Source organism: Siniperca chuatsi, linkage group LG11, assembly GCF_020085105.1.
Source record: "Siniperca chuatsi isolate FFG_IHB_CAS linkage group LG11, ASM2008510v1, whole genome shotgun sequence".
Lineage (NCBI taxonomy): Eukaryota > Metazoa > Chordata > Actinopteri > Centrarchiformes > Sinipercidae > Siniperca > Siniperca chuatsi.
In genome coordinates, this window is record NC_058052.1 from 15,916,506 (window position 1) to 15,937,664 (window position 21,159).

General features: G+C 39.7%; 1 protein-coding gene across 2 annotated transcripts; it reads left to right on the forward strand.

Annotated features, from left to right (window-relative positions):
- Positions 1-4: 4 nt before the first annotated feature.
- Positions 5-20,705, forward strand: myofl (myoferlin like). 2 transcript variants are annotated; one of them, XM_044213717.1, is made up of 54 exons: positions 5-139; positions 616-671; positions 911-1,002; positions 4,148-4,256; positions 4,495-4,591; positions 5,179-5,336; positions 5,876-6,004; positions 6,392-6,454; positions 6,563-6,613; positions 6,765-6,795; positions 6,887-7,002; positions 7,106-7,232; positions 7,321-7,424; positions 7,519-7,587; positions 7,687-7,730; positions 7,818-7,900; positions 8,004-8,039; positions 8,347-8,471; positions 8,571-8,684; positions 8,965-9,142; positions 9,341-9,465; positions 9,583-9,692; positions 9,893-10,085; positions 10,244-10,399; positions 10,506-10,637; positions 10,745-10,908; positions 11,348-11,462; positions 12,278-12,380; positions 12,504-12,643; positions 12,735-12,899; positions 13,181-13,268; positions 13,498-13,575; positions 13,745-13,926; positions 14,101-14,259; positions 14,349-14,450; positions 14,670-14,831; positions 14,924-15,089; positions 15,182-15,252; positions 15,345-15,359; positions 15,452-15,550; positions 15,941-16,069; positions 17,272-17,427; positions 17,574-17,665; positions 17,798-17,968; positions 18,119-18,267; positions 18,414-18,553; positions 18,698-18,786; positions 18,862-18,957; positions 19,089-19,230; positions 19,348-19,447; positions 19,585-19,778; positions 19,866-19,975; positions 20,102-20,249; positions 20,391-20,705. In XM_044213717.1, exons 1-54 carry the CDS (start codon positions 52-54, stop codon positions 20,427-20,429), a joined length of 6,150 nt encoding a protein of 2,049 aa, XP_044069652.1. In that variant the 5' UTR covers positions 5-51; the 3' UTR covers positions 20,430-20,705. The 2 variants fall into 2 exon arrangements, with proteins under 2 accessions (XP_044069652.1, XP_044069651.1); XM_044213716.1 differs by having other exon boundaries at positions 19,585-19,975.
- Positions 20,706-21,159: the final 454 nt, after the last annotated feature.

Sequence of the window (21,159 nt, forward strand, 5' to 3'; positions counted from 1 at the left end):
GTCTCAACGGAATATGATTCGTTTCTCTGAATAAATTTGGACTTTATCAAAATGCTGCGGGTCATTATTGAGTCCGCAAGTGGGATCCCCAAAAAGAAACTTGGAAATCCAGATCCAATAGCTACGGTGGTCTTTAGAGGTGAGAGATACCATTGACTATTACTTTGTATGTTTTTTTCTAGGGAGACGGCTGTATGCTCCGTTAACGCTTTGCTCGATTGATCATGCACAAAGTGTTTGATTTTCCTGTCATCCTTAAGGTTTTGGACATCACTTTTGCAGTTAAAAGTAGTAGCAGTTTACAGTATGCATCTATTCCTAGAGCTTAATCTGTTATGGCAGTGATTCATATACAAAACGAAGAGTATATCCTTATAAGGTCAGAATAACCCTCTGTCCCTAGAGAACTTTTTTGGCCACAGGGCTTTTTCTTTCTATTTACCAAAATAAATGCCTTAAGTGTTCCTCTGTTTCCAGCAAATTGTAAAATGTTGATTAAGTCATTTATTAGTTGGAAGAAGTGTTTGTGTCCACAGTTTTCACTTGGACATAAGACTGTAACTCCAGATTATGAATTTTTGGACATAAATATGCTACTGTTTATTGTGTTAACAGGTGAAAAGAAGAAAACCAAAGCAGTTGACAATGAATTGAATCCTGTTTGGAATGAAGTAAGTGGGGAATTAAAGTTAGCTGTAAGGTGTGAGAGTTTGTATGTGGATCTGTTCAAAAATGGTTACTAACCTGAGAGCTGCTGTCCTGAAATGTTTTAATCCTGGTTCAACCATGTAAAGCACTTTGTATCTTTGTTTTGAAAAGTGCTGTATAAATAAAGTTAATTATTATTACCTCAGTTAAAACTACAGTATGTTGGTGATTGATTGTAACTGTCTCTTCCTTGTAATTACAGGTGCTTGAATTTGATCTGAAAGGCTCTTCCTTGGATGCATCTTCATTCATCAACGTGGTTGTAAAAGACTATGAAACAATCGGCAAAGACAAGTATGTGTACAGAGTGGAAAGCACCAGGCAGCGAAATTGTGACATTTGCATGTCATACATAACCCTCAGCCTTACTTCACAAGTACTTCCCAGAGTAGGCGGTTATTACAGAAACCCCCCCAGGTAGCGCACGACTGAAGGCGCAGTTAGATGTGTAATTATAATCTGTTAAAGTGCTTGTTTCTTAGCAGTTGTACTACAACTACACTATTTATTCTAACCTGTGTGGTTGAAAATAGTTATTTTGATCTTTTCCTGAGGAGCAGAGTAGCATGTTTTAACTCACTGCGGCCATGTTAAGACTTGCAGTGCCAGTAGGTGCTTTGTCTCCCTCACAATAGCACTCCAGCTCTTACGAGGAATGTTGCCATAAAAGGGAAAAAAGTAACTTCTTTTTAACCTGCCATACATGTTATTTATCACTCAGTAACATTGGAGTCTGCCCCTTTTTTTCTTTTTGCAGTGCAGGCAAGAAGTAGACCAAATGATAACATTACCACTGAGTCACTCTAATGACCGATTGTGTACAGTATAAATTATTCTGAGCCAGGCACAAGGGTTGGGGTAAGGGTGGAGGGGTGTCTGCCTCAGCCACAATTGCGCTTTTAAAATTTTTCCATGATCACTGCCTGCAACGCATGGGGAGGGTGAATAACAGAGCTTGCGCCGGCTTGTCATTGGCATATCTCTGATGACTAGTAGTAGCTCAGCCTGTAATGCTTTCCCAAATTAACTTTAGACATAATATAAAGTGGATTCTGGAGGAAAGTATGTTTGAGGGAAAAAAGAGAAAAAATGTAGCAGGTAATAACAGCTGTACAGTGTAGGAAATGTATGCAAGTTTTCGAGTACTCGAGAAAAAAAGAGAAATGAAATTTAGATCAGAATCAGGTCAGAGTATCAACTTGCGTACAAAATTTGTCATCAAACTGCTGGGAGGGATAAGTTCTCCACATGTTATATCTTTTAAGTGATCCATTCAGAGTTGATCTCAGCTTCTCCATTTGAAGACACATCATGACTTCATTGATCCATTGTATAACAGACGGGGGACAGGCCGCCTTCCATCTAATTAGAACTGATCGTCACGCTAACAGTGAAGTAAATGCTATAGCGTTTGACTGATATGAAGTAATGCTATGTTCTGTTGAAGGTACGACAAATATTGCCATATATGGATTAGGATCTATTGTTTTGTTCAGATATATGAGTACACTTACACAAAATATTGAGGTCCAGAAATTGTTTAATCAGTTACATGACCAGAACATGTGACATTTAGGACAGCTGGCCTCAGAAACTGAGAACATTTTTGACAATTTAGCTCTAGTAAAGTAGAGACAATGAGTAACTTTGAACTTTAGCAAACAGTGGCGGATGCAAATGGTTGAGGAGTGAAAGCGACTGATAATGAGATCCCTAAAGGTGTCAGGAATAGTTACCTTAAGGTCTTGCTGCCAAGCATCTTTTGTCTTGGTCAGTGTTGGAGGATTGATGTGTTGGATTGCATCTCATATATTCTTGAAATACGGCCTTTAAGCTTTGCGTCAGGCCTTATACAGTTCTCTAAAGGGCAGTTTGGTGGGAGAAGGGGAAATGTTGTATAATGTTTTATGGCAAAGCTTTGAGTTTGTAGGTATCTAAAAAAAAACGAGATTGAGGAATCAAATGAGATAAATTTGTTATTTACAAAGAGGTCTTTAAAGAAAATTATACCATTTCTGAACCACAATTTAAATGCTGGGTCTATCTGGGCTGGGGTGAAACGAAAGTTAATTGTGTAGAGATATGGGTAAAGTTGACCAGCGTGTCAGATCCTGTTTGGTCTGATTAATTAAAGGATTAAAATTATGTTTAAACAATGCTTCGAAAGTAAATGCAATTTTCACCTCAAGGTAGGTGAAAGACATTGACTCTACTTTAAATGGGAAGTGGGCATGATTAATCCATGGCCAATTGGTTAACAGGAAAAAGCTAACTTCTCTTCAGGTTCAGTTTATAGCCTCTAAATTAGCTTTGTTTAAAAGTGATATGTAAGCAGTGGAAAATCTATCAGTATGCCAGGAAAACCATCATCTGGCGCCTTCACTGTGGTTTCTTTTTTTCAATGGAGCAGTTCCAAATACTTGAGACTTGACTTTAAAGTTTTGTTTTCTATTTTCGTAGGAGTGTCATGTATACAAATGCTAATCTGTATAAACCAGTCCTTGCATGTGGCCTCTGCAGCGGTAGAGACAGTAAATTGCCATACCAGATTTCCTGTCCATATTATCCTCCACAGCTGACCTTGCTTTCCAAGGACAACCCAGTATTTATAAACTCTTTATAATGATAAACAATGGCACCACTGTTGAGAGCGAAGGGAGAAGAAAAACAGAGCCTGGGCATATTCATGAATATGATTTTGCCTGTTCTCATGTTGCTTACTTAAGACTGCCTTTTCCTTTTCTTTTCTCCTTGGCTCTATATTTGTCTACCCTTAAACTGGGCACAGATCACCCAGCACATGCCTGTGGTGGATGTTAAGTGTTTCCATCTTTCTCCTTTTTCTTGTGTACTTTTTCATCATCTTAGTTGCTGGCCTGTGTAACCAGCTGGTCCTTGTCACTCAGCAAAGTATCCCATTTATTCTCTTGAAAGATGGTACTGCTGCTCCCAAAAAGTAGATGTTTGTCACTAGGAAAATGTTTCTTAGATACAGTATGAATGTTAATAAGAGGTCAAGAGGCTATTTGGCCTCATGGCATCCATCTATAACCATAATTAATCATTGAATTCAAGTTGTGATGGACTTATTTGGTTTGGGATGATTTTAGAAAATGCCTAGTGTTGCAATCAGTGTATTATTGCAATTCATTGTGGTTATTAATCACAGTTGCTACATGACTTCTGTTGTAGGTGTCATTGCTCAGTTTGTCACAATATAGTATGTATATGAAGAAGTGAAATTGGGAAGTGGAAACTAACTAACTATCCAAAGCAACAAGCATTTACAGTCACAAACACTGAGTCTCCCTATTGTTTCTTTTAGCTACTCGTCCTTGTTGTCTTTACAAACAAAGATTGCTCTCCAGCCGCACTGATTAATTTGCTGATGTATGTATGATAGTCTGACCAAAGGAAAATTTATGTGATTGCTTTTCAGGTTCATTGGCTCGGCAAAAATCTCTCTGACAGACTTGGCCAGTGGTCAAGTGAAGTCCCTCCCATTCAAGAATGTGCCCTTGATCAATGAGAAACAACAGGCTGTTGGGGTGAATACATTTAGTTAATAACATCTTCCTAAACAGATTCCATGCATTTACATATGACACTTTTGCAATTTTATGACACGGTATAAGGCAGCTTCAGCTCTGGCAATGGATGATGTCTGGTATCTATATAGATCTGCAGGAAGTGGTTGAATTTGCTGGATCCTATGGCATATCATTTGGTATTAGACATATATAGTAGAGCTGATAATGCTAATTGACAAAACATTTACTTTTTCAGGCAACCATTAATTTGCTCCTTGTGTATGAGCCACTTTCCAGCACTACTCCAAACCTAAATGATCAACCGGCTGGAGACATGTCTCATGTGGATGCTGGTAAGTAGACAGTTAACCTAAGAAATGAAAAGAGACACTAGATAACTTGCCTTTACAATAATTCATATCAGTACATTTCATAGGGTATCCTGAGTCACAATAAGAAGCAATCAAATACACAAAGATAAATATTAATCAATCAATAAACACACACAAAAGGGAATATATAAATAAAGTAAAAACGTAAAAAGGCCAAACACATAAATAGTAGTTTTAACACCCACCCTCTCAGCAACTGTGTGTTTTCCATGAAATCTAACAAGGGAGCCCAAACTTTGTAAAATTCATTGGGAGTTTTACTTAAATTATACGCTGATAACAACTCATCAAGAAGATTATTGTCTTAAAAGAAACAAACAAGGTTCTGTGAGTATATTCTCTCTGATTATTGTCGTCAAGGTTTCAAACACATTTAAAGCGTCTGCCATGTTGTTGGAGGTTAGCAGATAGATGGCACACTCGCGGGGGTGTAGGCTTTTCTCCACTGACAGAGTGTTTGCTGTCTGTTTTTGATGGATACAAATCAAGCTGAGAAAAAAGAATATTGGTTGAAACAATGTTGTGATTATTGTGATTTTGCACCACAGGAGTCAGTGATGAAGATGATGAGGGGGAGGAAGACGTGGAGGGAGGAGGTCCAGGAGCTCCCACTTCACCAAACCAGCCTGGGAAACCCAGCCACAAGCCAATCCGTCTCAGCCGTAAGAGGCATAGAGCCCTGGCCAATAAGCCTCAGGACTTCCAGGTCTAGTTTTGATTACTCCGTTCCTGGATAATCACAAATGCACAATTTAGGAGGGAATTCTTATTGTTAATCACATGAATGACAGCAGGCTTCATTGAACACCAGGCCAGCCAATAGTGAATTACAACATTTATCCCTCATGTTAGACAATTGCAAACATGTGGTCTTGCATCAGGGCAAACAATCACACATATGCCGTAAAAAAGGTTTCAGTTGTAGTCATCTGGGCACTGTTTTCAGAATCAAGACGTTTCGGCTCCCATCTGGAAATCACGACTACGACTGAAACCTTTTCTACGATGGAACATTCCTGGACGAATGAGGGACTACACCGTCTGAATCACACATATGATTTTCTTTGGAAACAAATTTTTGTTCCCGTAAAAGGTCCAGAAATCAATTTGAGCAGGCTTGTGTTTGTATTGAATAAGTTGGTATTTGCCAACCCAAATGAATCAATAGTACCTTTTCAAAAAAAGGATCCAGATAAATTGTGTCGCTGTTTGTTCAGCTGCCTCACTGTTGCTTGCAATGTCCAGATTCGTGTTCGGGTTATCGAGGGCCGACAGTTGCCTGGCAACAACATCAAGCCAGTGGTGAAGGTGAATGTATGTGAACAGACCCACAGGACTAGAATCAGAAGAGGAAATAACCCGTTCTTTGACGAGGTAATGAGTCCATCACCACAAAAATGACTTAATAGACATTCATTATTGATCACTTACTTTTGCCTTTTATCTTGCTTGTCTATTTTCAACATCCTCTTGTCTTCTCTCTTTGCCACTTAATCTCCACCAGCTTTAATAACCTTCTGGGGTGTTTCTTTCTTTATCTGCAGCGGTGATATGACAGTGGAGCTTGATGGCAGTGTACTCAGCTTTCTAATTCCTCTCATATGCATTTTCCCTAGTCTCAGTTTTTACCAAAGCATAAGCACCTCAGCTTAATAAATTGTAAGTGATGTCAAACAAAGTTTGTTTGACATCAAAATGTATTGTGGATGTACTGTGACAAGAGAAATATTCATTCATTTTTGACTTGCTTTTGTCCCTCAGATGTTTTTCTACAACGTTAACATGCTCCCTTCAGAACTGTTGGACGAGAGCATCAGTCTTCGGGTGTGCATATAACTCCTTTTAATACAATTTTAACTGTCCATTATGTGCTTTTAAAATCAGGGATTTTCTACATCTGCGGAAGCTGTAATGCTGTGTTTTTCTTGACAGGTTTATGACTCCTTCTCCCTCAGATCTGACAGTCTAATGGGAGAGTTCAAGGTATACCAATTCAAGTGCTTTTAAGTCCTTATCTAATAGAATTTTAACCTGTAGTGATTTAGCACTCCCTAGCAGAATTGTGGCTTTCATCACCAGCAGGTTGACAGATTTCAAAATTTCAAATAATTAAAATGTTTTCTTGCTTACCCAGCTGGATGTTGGCTACATCTATGATGAACCAGGTCAGTGTTTCCATGTAAAGTGCATACTCTCTGAAAAATTATTATATTATATGTAGGTATTTGAACGTGTTGAATATTATACCATGTTCAGGTCATGCGATAATGAGGAAATGGCTCCTCCTGAGTGATCCTGATGACTCCAGCTCAGGGGCCAGAGGTTACCTGAAAGTCAGCATAATTGTTTTGGGCACTGGAGATGAGCCACCGGTGCGTGTACCTTCTTACTTACCATCAGATTTCTGTCTACTAGGCACAGAGTACAGATCAGTATTGAAAAAGACTATGACAAACTCTCCTCTCCTCTCTCCAGACTGACAGGAGAGAGATAAGCGAGGAGCAGGATGACATAGAAAGCAATCTTTTGTTGCCAGCTGGTGTCACAATGCGATGGGCAACTCTCAACCTCAAAGTCTACCGTGCCGAGGATATGCCACAGAGTAAGTGACCCATGAACATAACCATTGTAGTTGAATGTGGTCAGATCCTCTTGAAAAACTTCTATTTAGAACCTACTTTACATTGCAGTGGATGATGCCTTTATTCAGTCGGTAAAACAGGTCTTTGGAGGGGATGGAGATAGGAAAAACTTGGTGGATCCATATTTGGAAGTCAGCTTTGCTGGCAAGAAGGTATTTCATTACTTCAAGTAAAAAGAATATATTTTTTTTTATGTTCTCACTGTGTGAATATTATTTATATGCAATGGCATTGTCTTTGTTTTAGCTGCGCACCAAAATCATTGAGAAAAATGCTAATCCGGAGTGGAATCAACTAATCAGTCTCCAAGTCAAGGTATGAAAAATGCATATTAAGATGTATCTCATGGGCTTGATTCAAATTTCAAAAAACACCTCAGCACAAATTAACACATGCCTCTGTCTGCCTCTGTAGTTCCCGTCCATGTGTGAACGCATCAAGCTGACTATGTATGACTGGTAAGAGCTAAAATTCATTCATACACGGCTGCACAAGTGACAATAATATCACAGCCAATATTTGATGTGCCAGTTTACTCTTGGCAGGGATCGTCTAACCAAGGATGATGCCATAGGGACAACATATTTAAATCTGAGCACAATGTCTTCCTCTGGTGGAGAGATTGAAGGTAATCATGTAATCCGTATTTTTGTAATGATTGTTGTCACTCGGTGTTTTAAATTTTGATATAGCAATATGAATATATATGTTTTTTCCCCTACTTGAAACAGACAAACGGGCTGAAAATTGCAACACAGTGTCTGAATGTACGTAAGTTATGGTCAAGTGTATGTTTTATCATGTTTTACCTAGCTTAAAAACCTCTCTGATTTTAGCCTTTTACCGTCTCAGAGCAGATTGGACCATAATATTCATAAAAGGACACACTGCAGTTAACATCATGACAAGCTATGTAGCAAATATTTGGCATTATTTTAGCATTACTGTAAAATAATGAGTGTTTAACCCTCTGCTTCTGTTTGTGTATCTATTCTCATACACCTTATTGCTTTATAAGCCTTGAAACTGTCCAGGTAGGTTTTTAAACAGAGTGTGTGTGTGTGTGTGTTACAGTGAGCAGCGAAGCATCAGAGGTTGGGTTTCTCCCAGCTTTTGGGCCTTGCTATGTCAACCTGTACGGTAGCCCAAGAGAGTTTACTGGCCTGCCCGACCCATATGAGGAACTCAACTTTGGAAAGGTAAGACTATTCTATCAGCTCAATACACAGGATTCAGTGTGACATTTCACCTACATGACAATGTGTACATGGGTTTTTTTTCATTTTAATCCGTTGCAGGGTGAAGGGGTCGCTTACAGGGGGAGGGTCCTTGTTGAGCTGTCCACTCAGCTGGATGGAAAGGTTGATAAGAATGTGGATGACATCTCCAGTGATGACATCCTAGTGGCACAGGTATACACTGTATACTGTAACCCTGTCATACTGTAATTACTGCTGTCTCCTTATTTATTTGATTTATATTATAACCCTTAAGATACAGGGCCCATGGTTTTGAATCTGTAAGTTGTCATATATTGCTTAATTACTTTTTTCCTTGACAATGTTATTACAATGTGAGTCTTAAAGGTTTCCTTACCGCAAATATTAGTAGCTCAGTGTCAAGCTAAAGAGGTTTCTGGTCGAGAAGAGAGAGACAGGATACGCTCTAACCCTCCTTTTTAATTGAGCACAGAAATACCAGCGGAGGAGGAAGTACTGTCTGTGCGCTGTGTTCCACAGTGCGTGCATGCTCCAAGAACCGGGCGAGCCAATCCAGTTCGAGGTCAGCATTGGTAACTATGGTAACAAGCTGGACTCCACCTGCAAGCCCCTGTCATCCACCACCCAGTACAGCTACGCTGTGTTTGATGGTACGAAGGTCTGCGAGAATTCAAAGCATTACTCTAAGCTTTATTCCATTTCTTTCTTTAGTCAGACTGTTTACTACGCTGTAAGTCTGTGTTTAAGGGGCCATGAAGCCAAAGAGAATGAGAACCACATGGACAGCAAATGTTAGTGTGCGGTCTACTCCACAACTAAAATTAGTATATTTATTTTGTATGCCACAGGTAATCACTATCATTACCTGCCCTGGGCTGACACTAAGCCTGTAGTGATTCTCACTTCATACTGGGAAGACATCAGCCACCGCCTGGACTCTGTCAACATTCTCCTCTTCATCGCTGAAAGACTGGTGAGAACAAGTCACAGTGACACATTGGCAGAATGTATTCCCAAATATTGTACTTGTCTACACAGGTAGTACTGCTCAGTAATGTCTTGTGATTGTGTGTCATGTGATTTATTTTAGGAGTCCCACCTCACCTCTTTAAAAACAGCCATCTTAGCCAAGGTTTCTGAGACACGTCTGGCAGAGATTTGGCTCAAACTCATCAACCACATGATTGAGGACCTTAACAGGTAAGACAGGACCAGACAGATCCTACACTGGGCCTGTGTGTCGTATGATGTAACACTATAATGTAAGTGATTATTATGAAAGGTATAGTGTGGTTATTGCTATTGGGTCCAATACATTTGCAGGTGGTTGTTTGGGTTGAATTCTGTTTTACTTGTGTTGTTCCCATCCAGCATTACTTTCAATAACAAAGTTTTGACAGTTTCCAGCTTCCAGAGCTGGAGGGCCAGCCCAATGTGACTGTACTGGATCTCCAGATGAAAAACCTGCGTGATGCTGCTGTGAAAAGTATCACACGGATGGCCAGTCGCATGAGAGAGGAGGCCACAGATGTCAAGGCTACTGTCGGTGACATTGAAGACTGGTTGGACAGAATCAAACAGCTGGCAGACGAAGTCAGTAGAAATAAAACTATTCCATGGTTGCATGCAGATCTGTTCTTGACTATAAGGGGCCCAGGCTGCCACCTCTAGCAAAAATATAATATTATGTAGCTCACGAAGATGTCAGTGAAACTTTATTATGTAACTGAAATGTTGTGTGTCTCCATTAGCCTCAGAACAGCATGCCAGATGTGATCATCTGGATGTTAAGAGGAGAGAGGCGGGTGGCTTTTGCCCGAGTCCCAGCAAACCAGATCCTGTACTCCAACTTCAGCGAACAGTCACGTGGCAAACACTGTGGACAGACCCAGACCATCTTCATGCAGGTACAAAACTAGTTAACATACAGTAACACATTCATTTATTTTTAATTATATATTTAATTGTTAAATTTCAGAAAGAGTTCTCACACTAATCATTTTTGTTTGTCAGTACCCCATGGACAAAAATAAAGGTGTGAAGATCCCTGTTCAGCTGCGGGTCAACATGTGGCTCGGGCTCTCTGCTCATGAGAAGAAGTTCAACAGCTTCTCAGAAGGGAACTTCAGTGTATTTGCTGAAATGGTACAGTAGTTATACTAGCATTTATCTGATTTCTGCTGTGTTATCTGTGACTTTAATATGCTTTGTGTAAAATAATGCTCTCAAACACACCTGCTTTCTTTCTGCAGTATGAGAACCAGGCCCATGTGATTGGGAAGTGGGGAACTACCGGCCTGGTTGGTCGCCATAAGTTTTCAGATGTGACTGGAAAGGTGAAACTCAAACAAGAGCGCTTCCTGCCACCACGTGGATGGGAATGGGAGGGAGACTGGTTTGTTGACCCTGAGCGATGGTAAGTTGAAGAAACTCACTTTATCACACACAAGCACACACACCCCCACATGATTCATGACTTGTACAGTCTCAAGTACAAACGTCCTGTTATCACTATGCAGTTGAACACGCTCCGGAATAGTATCATAGGCAGTAATGATAAATCAGTGTTTGTACCAGCCACAGCACAGAACCATATTATGAACACAATCACAGGAAATGAAAAGGAATTTTGGTATCCGCTAGTGTTTTGGTTAAAGTAGGTCTCCCTCTCTCCCTTGGTGCCTCCTACTTCTGAAGTGCTTACATTCTCCCACAGAGGCTCTTATAAATAATTTTTGCTATCTGAAGCCCGTCTTCCTGAGCTGTTTCGCTCTGCTTATCATGATCCTACATACCTACTGTCTGAGTCACTAAGCTTCTCATCAACTTGTGTGCTGTGGTGGTGTTTTCTACAGCCTGTTGACAGAAGCAGATGCGGGCCACACAGAGTTCACAGATGAAGTTTTTCAGAATGAAACACGTTTCCCTGGTGGGGAGTGGAAACCCGCTGCAGAGCCCTACACAGACGTGGTACGACGTACTGCTCACACACACACACATTTACCATTTGGGACACTATGTGAGAAATGAGGGTAATGTTATCAGTTTCTCCTGTGCTATTATGTACTTAGGACAGGTGGGTTGCTTTGTGGTTGCATTTACGTAAATAAACACATGAGCTTTTATGGATGTGACCCAGTGTCTTAATGGTTGTGATGTGTAGTTTCCTTTATGGCTGCTACAAGGGTATGACATAAGTTTGGGTACTTGGTCTGAACAATAGCCAAAAAACCTTAAATCTGCTATAGTCATTATTTTTAATGGATCAAATGACTATGTGTAATGTGGAAGGGGTCGCTCGTAGTGATGAACCCACAGAGAATTATCACCCGACTCTGCAGGTCTCAGCTCGATGGAGTGTTTTTGCATCTTTCAGCTCATTGTTTTGGTTTTATGGCCCACAACTTTACTGTTTTGATTCACTCTCATTCCAGACGCAGCAGGCAGCAGATAGCAGATAAAAGTCTCTACCTGCCCAGCAACAAATGTCAAACAGACAAAAATATTGACTAGCTGGTGAACATAGTGGAGCATTTAGCAGCTAAAGAACCAGACATTTCCCTCAGGAATTGGTGGAGAGCAAATTAGAGCTAAAAGCGAGTGAATATTGGAATTCATCAGGCCCCAAGTAACAAAAAAAAATTCATTAATTAAACAATTAAACGTTAATCAATAATTTTGTGTTTATTAACATGGAACCAAAACAAAATCAGATTGAAATTTCTGAACCACTAAATACTTACAGCTATACATCACATAAATGAATGAGTGTCTGTGTTGTGTAGAATGGAGAAAAGACTCAAAGCCCAAGAGAGTATGAGTGTCCACTGGGATGGACATGGGAGGATGACTGGAGCTTTGACAGCAACAGGGCTGTTGATGAGAGAGGTAATACGAACACTAAAACTGAAATATGTGATCAAAATCTTCTCTTCACTGTGTTTTCATGTTTGAAATACTGCAAGTCTAACAAGGCCTATGTGTATGTCTATGTGTGTCTTTTGGCACTAGGTTGGGAATATGGAGTTACCATTCCTCCTAATGATAAGCCCAAATCCTGGGTTGCAGCAGAGAAAATGTACCATGTCCATCGCAGGAAGAGACTCATAAGACCACGGAAGAAGATATCTGATAAAATGGCTGCTACTGAGGTAAGGAAGAGGTAGATGAGAAAAAGAGCAGATTTGAGAGATGTTATGAGTGCAGTTTCTTATTATTTTCTTGTCCTTGTCTCTTCCACAGAGGCAAGAACCAGGGGAAGGCTGGGAATACTCTTCCCTCATTGGCTGGAAGTTCCACAGAAAGGAGCGCACGTCTGACACGTTCCGCCGCCGCCGCTGGAGAAGAAAGATGGTCCCATCAGATCGCATCGGGGCCTGCGCCATCTTCAGACTGGAAGGGGCATTAGTGAGTCTTACTTAAGTTCCCTGAGAAATATTGCTAAATATGTGTTGTATTCTTAAATATCCTCCAATGAAGCAGTTGTCATGGCAACAAGAGTTACTTTATGCCATCTGAGTCATATCCTCTCATTATTCTCCTGCATGTGCCTCTTCCTGTCAGATGTTGGCAAATAACTCAGGAAGTTGATTTTAGTTCTGCATTATTTTCTTAAAAAATCTTCAGTTTTGCTCAAATGTTTGCTGAGAAGTGTTTTTTAAGAACCTCACCCTGCGTTTTGTAAACAGGGGGTTGATATTGACGAGAAGGCCAGTAAAACGGATGCAGCCAAAGTATTTGGTGCCAACACACCCACTGTTTCCTGCCACTTCAGCCGTAAGTAGTTGGGTCAGATAAAGTGAATTCCTGGTCACTCATGCTGATTAAAGGCTTCAGGCAACAAACTTCCTGACTGGTCCTAATGTAAAATAACATTGAATCATTAGTAAAATCTGGATAAATATGTGCACATGCCTAATCAGCAGTGTATCAGGTGTCCTGTGAGATAATATTGTTTTTGGTGGTGATACCGTTTAACACGCTGATAAATTTTATCTCCCTTCAGGGTCCTACTTTTACCATCTGAGAGTGTACGTGTATCAGGCGAGGAATCTCTGTGCCATGGACAAAGACAGCTTCTCAGGTAAAAATAAAGCAGAGAACTTGTGGCTCAGAATAACCAGTCAAAGTACAAGCCTGATCAAGAGGAATACATGAAATCTACTCAGGATGTACAATTTTGCAGAAGTAAAAAGTACATTAAACATCACAGGTTCACATTTCCATCAAAATAATACCCTGGTCCTTTCCAGATCCCTACGTCCATGTGTCATTCCTACATCTGAGTAAGACCACGGAAGTCATAAGGGCCACCCTGAACCCCACATGGGATCAGACTCTCATCTTTGAGGACATTGAAATCTACGGAGACCCACAAAGTATTGCCCGCAACCCTCCTGATGTGGTGTTGGAGCTGTACGACAGTGATCAAGTGGTAAAGTTGCATATCCAATCTGCCAAACATCTAATCAAATCACAGAGACATACAGAATTTTATCCTAGAAATACTAGTGGGGTTCACGATGGACCTCACTAGTATTTCATAATCAGGCTTTCAGATAATCAGGCTTTGCTAAGTCTTTGTGTGATGCTGTACTTTATATACAAGGGTAAAGATGAGCCCATGGGTCACTGTACATGCCCCCCAGTTGTGAAACTGAACCCCAGTGTGGCCGTTAGTCCTAAACTGCTGTGGTTCCCAGTCACCAAAAAAGGTCGCAGTGCTGGGCAGGTACTGCTGGCTGCAGAGCTCCTGCTGAAGGACAAGGTAAAGAAGAAACTAAAGAAAGTAAACATACTGTAACTGCAGCTTTATGAAACTGTACTTAAGAGGTGACACTATGCTTTGCCCTCCAGGTGAATGATGGAGATCTGCCCCTGGTGCCTCCTCGACGGGGAGAGAAGCTCTACATGGTTCCCCAGGGAATCAGGCCCGTAGTCCAGCTCACTGCGATTGAGGTACACCATCAAGCCATCCTGCTCCTTTGCCAGCCGCTATAAATTCCTTCACATACATTACATGATCAGACATGACCAGCCCAACCCTAAGTATCTGTTGTGGTTGCATTTCTCATCTGTAACTCCCTTCCTCTCTTTCACTTATGTACTACCACCATGCCAGTCCCTTAATCTGCCCATACTAGTTTTTGTAAGTATGTTAATGTATTTATTTCCCAGGTCTTGACTTGGGGCTTGAGGAACATGAAGACCTACCAGTTGGCCACAATTTCCTCCCCCAGTTTGATAGTGGAATGTGGTGGTGAGAGTATTCAAACCGCTGTAATCAAGAACTTCAAAAAGAACCCAAACTTCCCTGGATCCATTCTGCTACTCAAAGTGGTACTAACCCTCAAATTTTCTAGTGAAAATAGTGTCATTTCTGGATTTTCCATATTTTCTTACATGGCCTATTCTGTTGTTCTCTCACCTAGCTTCTCCCCAAAGAGGAGATGTACACCCCTCCCATTGTGCTGAAGGTAATCGACCACCGACCATTCGGAAGGAAACCTGTAGTGGGTCAGTGCACCATCGACTGCCTGGAGCAGTTTCGCTGTGATCCGTATGGCATTAACAGTGAAGTCTGCATGTCTGCTAGAGGTATATACACACATGCATGGACATATATACACATACACACTCAGCTGCATACAGTAGAGACTTATCATATCCTGTTACCGTTGACTTTGCAGTGGCAATGATAGCTGCTGCCCAGGGAGATGTTGTCATAGACATTGAGGAGAGACCCATCATGATAACTGAGGTAAATAATAATGCACTCACTAAATGTGGGAAACAATATTCATCAACTTTTTTTTATTGATAAATATTCTCTGTTTGCTTCCCACTTTGCAGCTTCAAGCAGAAAAGGTGAGATTTTCTCTTTTCACAGATAGTCTACTGATAGATAACATCTCTAAAAATAGTAAAACTAAAAGTTCACCATATTTTCCATTGTGCAGGAGGCGGAAGCAGTAGACTGGTGGAGTAAGTTCTATGCCTCTGTTGGAGAGCAGGAAAAGTGTGGGCCTTACCTGAAAAAGGGATACGACAAATTACAGGTGAGAACATGTCATCACACATTGCGAAAACACAATAATTGAGTTAATCTTTGCTTTAGTTTGTGTTGGTTTTATGAGCCACAGCTAGCAAGCTGTGACAGACAGGGTTGTGACCAGAAAGTCCTTGTTCTCGTCCGTTTTGTAGATAAGAGATTGCAGTAGTATATTTCCAAAACAAAAAGATTTTTTTTCTCATGCTGACAAGGGTAGCCAAACATTAGGAAGATTCAGTAGTTAGTTCTTAAAATGAAAAACAACAAGACAAATGTGGGAGTTCTGTGAAAACTTGCCACTAAGGTGTGACGTATAGTTAGGTTGAATGCTCACAGTAATGAAAGTTTGTAATTGTAATTACCCTTTTGTGATGTAGCTGTGTTATGTGGTTTCCAGGTATATGACAGTGAACTAGAAAAGGTTGCACAGTTCCAGGGTCTCACTGATTTCTGCAGCACTTTCCAACTTCAGCGAGGAAAGACTGAAGATGAGGAAGATGATCCCTCTGTGGTGGGAGAGTTCAAGGTAAAGAAGCTGTCACTGAGCATCCCATTATACCTGAACTATTGAAACATAAGCATCACTTATCATTGTTAAACACACTTAACAATAATTCCAAGCAGCATACTTTAGAAAAGAAAGAAAACAAAAGAAAAATAAATTTAAATTAAATTAAAAATCAACTTTAACTTTAAGGTGGTTTAATCTATATATAACACAAGTAATTCAGAGAGTCTTAAGGCACTCCTCTTTTCCAGTTTTTTTAAGGATTGAAAGGAGATTTTCAGAATATAAACATCACTGCTTTTGCTGTTGAATAGCTTCTTTTCCTAGCCTTTGTCTGCCCTCTGGTGGATAATTTATGAATTTAAATTTAAATCAATGGATTAATTTGGTAGCTACAAAATAGTAGGATTTAGTTCTTGAGATATTGGTTAAGGGATGGGACATTTCAACAACTATGTTGTTGTTACAGTGGCATAAACACAGTATATGAGCAGTATTATGTATATAGACTGCAAATTGGATAATCTGTGAATGAATAGTTTGCTACATTATATCATACTTCTTGAGTTAAAATCCACAACTTTCATCCTGTCCTAAATGTTTAATTCAATTCAGCTATATCATTCCCTGAAATTGGATCATTCTTTGTATTGTAGCAAGCATATTTAATAATTAATGGCGGCAAAAATGTTTAAAAACCCCAGACCAAGCTGAGTGACCTACATGTCTTCAGGAATAGGAATATAGCAATGATCAGCTCTGGTTGTTTTTTCGTGATATTTTGATTTTAGTTTTTACTAATTACAATATATGCTTTAAGAGCTTGAATTGTGTCATGGTAAGTTAAAGACACTTTTCCACTTTCAGTGGATAATAAAGTTGCATTTAATGTAGCTATGTAGGCACAACATCAGTAAATTGATATCTAGAAACACATACTGTTTGGGGGCATGGGGAATTAGTGGAATGACATTTTAACTTTTTAATAATTTTAATAAAATTATCCAGTACTTTTCATTTGTTGGACAGCTGATCAGCTTTATTTTGGCAGTTTATTTTTCAGGTAGAATGAAAACCGCAGAGATTTAATTTATCATCTCTGATTCTTCAATCTATTGTTACCTTATAGGAATATGGTCTTAAGTTCCTGTTTGAATGTCATTAGCTTGTTGAGGAGATGTTAGATGACTAAAGTTGCTGTACTCTTTGGTTATATTCAGGGCTCATTCAAGATTTACCCACTGTCTGACGACCCAGGGGTGCCAGCTCCACCCCGCCAGTTCAAAGAGCTTCCTGAGAGCGGACCTCAGGAGTGTCTGATCAGGATTTATGTGGTGCGTTGTATTAACTTGCAGCCTAAGGATACAAATGGCATGGTGAGTTTTATATGAAGCAACAAGTGAACAACCCCCTGGTTTAGTTATAAAGATTTGAGTCACAACTGTGCTCTATATTTTTATTAAGTACAAAAGATGATTGACGATACTGAAGCTTAGATCATTGTTTTTCATTCTCATTTCAGTGTGACCCATACATTAAGATTACACTGGGGAGGAAAACACTGGATGACAGAGATAACTACAAACCAAACACCCTTAATCCAGAGTTTGGGAGGTGAGACCACGATGTGTCCAGCTCACAGAACTTTTTGTTCATTTGTTCAAATGATTAAGACCGGTTTTAAGTTTGTGTAGGAACATACAGAAGCAACAAATACATTATATGATGTCCTCCATCTTTGTCCAGGATGTTTGAGCTGTCCTGCTTCATGCCTCAAGACAAGGACCTGAAGATTGCTGTGTATGACTATGACTTACTGAGCAGAGATGAAAAAGTGGGTGAGACAGTCATCGATTTGGAGAACAGACTCCTGTCTCATTTCAGGCCCTGCTGTGGCCTGCCACAGACTTACTGTGTGTAAGTATGCGCTCTTTGTGTATTTATGTGCACTATGAACGCCACATCTACAGCACAGTCGATACATCCTACAAAGTAGGCCAGGCACTTCTTCTTTCATGTGTTTTAGTTTCTCAAAGTCAAAGTTACAAAGCAACAATTTTCTTGCAGTTCAGGGATCAATCGGTGGAGAGACCAACTGAAGCCTTCTCAGATCCTCCACAACGTGGCTAGGGTGAGAGGCGTCCCTCCTGCACGCATAGAGGGAGATGGCAGCTCACTGTCCTACTCGGGAAAACAATATAACCTGCAAGATTTTGGTACTGCCATTCTCGAATGCCATATTATCACATTTTAGTGGTATTATTACTTATAGCTGTTTGTATATCTTTGATATTAACATGCATCTTCTACAGTATAATATATTTTCATTCTTGACTTTTGTGATCTGCCATGCCCTTTGCAGAGGCAAACACTGTAATCCACCCGCACTTGGGCCCAGCCAGAGAGAGGCTGGCCCTGCATGTCCTCAGAAACCAGGGCTTGGTACCAGAGCATGTGGAGACCAGAACTCTGTGCAGCTCCCACCAACCCAACCTGTCTCAGGTTAAAACAACAGCAGTAACACTGCATTCATATTTTTAGTAGAGTTGCAGGTAGTAGAGATAAAGTATGCTCTGTGAAATAAACTTTTTAATGTTGTTGTATGATAGCTTTGTTTAAAAGAGTCATCTTTTTCCACAAATACAGGGACAAATTCAAATGTGGGTAGACATTTTCCCCAAGAGCCTTGGTTTGCCAGGGCCTCCATGTGATATCATTCCACGCAAAGCCAAGAAGTAAGAGACAGTTGACAAAATAATATTTTATCATAGTGCATTTAAGGATGAAATATAATGGTATATTTAAAACAGGTACTTCTTGCGAGCCATCATTTGGAACACAACTGATGTCACTCTGGACGAAACAAGCATCACTGGAGAAAACATGAGTGACATCTATGTCAAAGGGTACATTACTTGACCTCTCTTTTACCTTAACCCTTCATTTGTACTTATATACGTTTTACTTAAAAATGCATTTTTCTACCCTTTGGACTCACAAATAGCTAATCTGAATTCAACATCACCATGTTTCCCAGATGGATGCCAGGTATGGAGGAGGACAAGCAGAAGACTGATGTCCACTACAGATCCCTGGATGGTGATGGAAATTTCAACTGGAGGTTCATCTTTGAGTTTGACTACCTGCCTGCAGAACAGCTGTGCGTTGTCTCGAGGAAAGTGAGTGAGATCATGGAGCAGGAACAAAGCATCACATTATTGTTGTTCATAACCATATCATTTTTGTCATGATGGTATGATGGCAGGTAATGATCTAAATAAAGTTTCTTTTTACAGCAACACTTTTGGAATCTGGACAAAACTGAATTTAGGATTCCACCTAAATTGATCATCCAGATATGGGACAATGACAAATTCTCCCTGGATGACTACTTAGGTAAAACAGCACTGTTATTAACCTCATTTTATGCCATGATCATACAAAGGGAAAGCCCTGAAAGACACAAAATCTTCTAGAGAGAACTACTATAATAAAAGACAAATGGCCATTTTCTATCTATACCTCTGTTACAGGTTCAGTTGAGCTGGACCTAGTCAATCTGATCCCCCCTGCTAAGAGCCCAGAAAAGTGCAGCCTAAAGATGTTGCCAGGGATGGCGGGCTCAGCTTCCTCCAAAAAACCACTGCCCAACTCACTCTTCTCCCAGAAGTCTGCACGAGGCTGGTGGCCATGCGCAATCGAGCAGGATGGGAAACATGTCCTTGGTGTATGTTTATATTCCACAGCACAGTCCCTAGTTAAGTTTTTTTTGTTTCCTGGTTATTGTTTAAGAATGTGTTTCAAAATGTCACAGGGGAAAGTTGAGATGACACTGGAAATAGTGGAGGAGAAGGAGATGGAGGAAAGACCTGCTGGGAAAGGCAGAGATGAGCCAAACATGAATCCCAAACTGGACCAACCCAAGTAAGAAATCAGAGCCCTTAAAACAATAAAAAACAACAAAAATCAAAATTATGATTTTGTAGTTTTATGAATTTCTTAGTGTCAATTTACATTATATGAATGTTGCTGTCTTTCTCCATTCAACAGCCGCCCTGACACGTCATTCTTCTGGTTTACAAATCCTTGTAAGACCATGAAGTTCATAATTTGGCGCAGATTCAGATGGATTTTCATTTTAACGATTATCCTTCTGCTGGTTATCTTGTTCCTCGGGATCCTGTTCTACTCCCTACCGGTAAGATTACTTAGTTTGCTGATAATTTTTTGATTTGAATATTTCTGAAACTACCATAAATTATTCGTATCCATCACACATATTGTTTTTCTCAGTATTTTGTAATCTGAATGAATTTTAATGTCTATTCCATATCCACAGAACTACATCTCAATGAAGATTGTGAAGCCTTTCTCCTAAGGAGTATTGCAGAGAAGCTATCTGCCTTCCTGCTGCAGAATCTATGGTCCTCTTCACTATTACCGTCCCTCAGAAATATCTCTGTTGATGCCATAGCAGACTGATATTCAGCATTCTCCTCTCACATAATCATATCAGACCTGTCTGGGTTTTTTTTCACTCTCCATATTGCTTATGTTTCTTGTGTAGCAAATAATCTCTCTTATGTTCAAATTTTGAAAAAAAAAACCAAGAATGTCAAGAATGATATATTTTAATAAACTTTGTATAAACAAATTGTTCATTTTTAAAAAATATTTTACACACATTTGAATTCAGTACAAATGTTTGGAAACTATCTATAGTTATGGTGGCTAACTAGACCTATTTAGACTTTTATATTATATATTTATATATTATATCCCTTTATACAAAAATTCAAACAGGCACCACATAACATGCCATTACAATACAACTCATTAACTTGACTGCAATAAAGAGAAAACCGAATAGTAATTTAAGCAATTAAAAAATAAATAAACAAAAACAATAGGCTAAACTAAGTTCATGTTGTAAACTAAGTACAACATGAAATAAAGTGTCTTGTTATAGTGTGGAAAACTGGACTACTTAAAATACATTTCTAAGGAATTTATACTACTGACGGATACTTGACATATCGCTACTTTGTTACTTTTCTCTACTAGTTAGTATATTATTCATGCCTCCTTAATAGTTTCACGACAGTAAA

Excerpts from the sequence above, each read along its gene's own strand:
- myofl (XM_044213716.1), top strand. The coding sequence starts at position 52 with ATGCTGCGGGTCATTATTGAGTCCGCAAGTGGGATCCCCAAAAAGAAA. Across the intron at positions 5,337-5,875 it reads ATAAGCCTCAGGACTTCCAG|ATTCGTGTTCGGGTTATCGA; the intron begins GTCTAGTTTTGA and ends TGCAATGTCCAG. Across the intron at positions 15,090-15,181 it reads AGTCTGCATGTCTGCTAGAG|TGGCAATGATAGCTGCTGCC; the intron begins GTATATACACAC and ends TTGACTTTGCAG.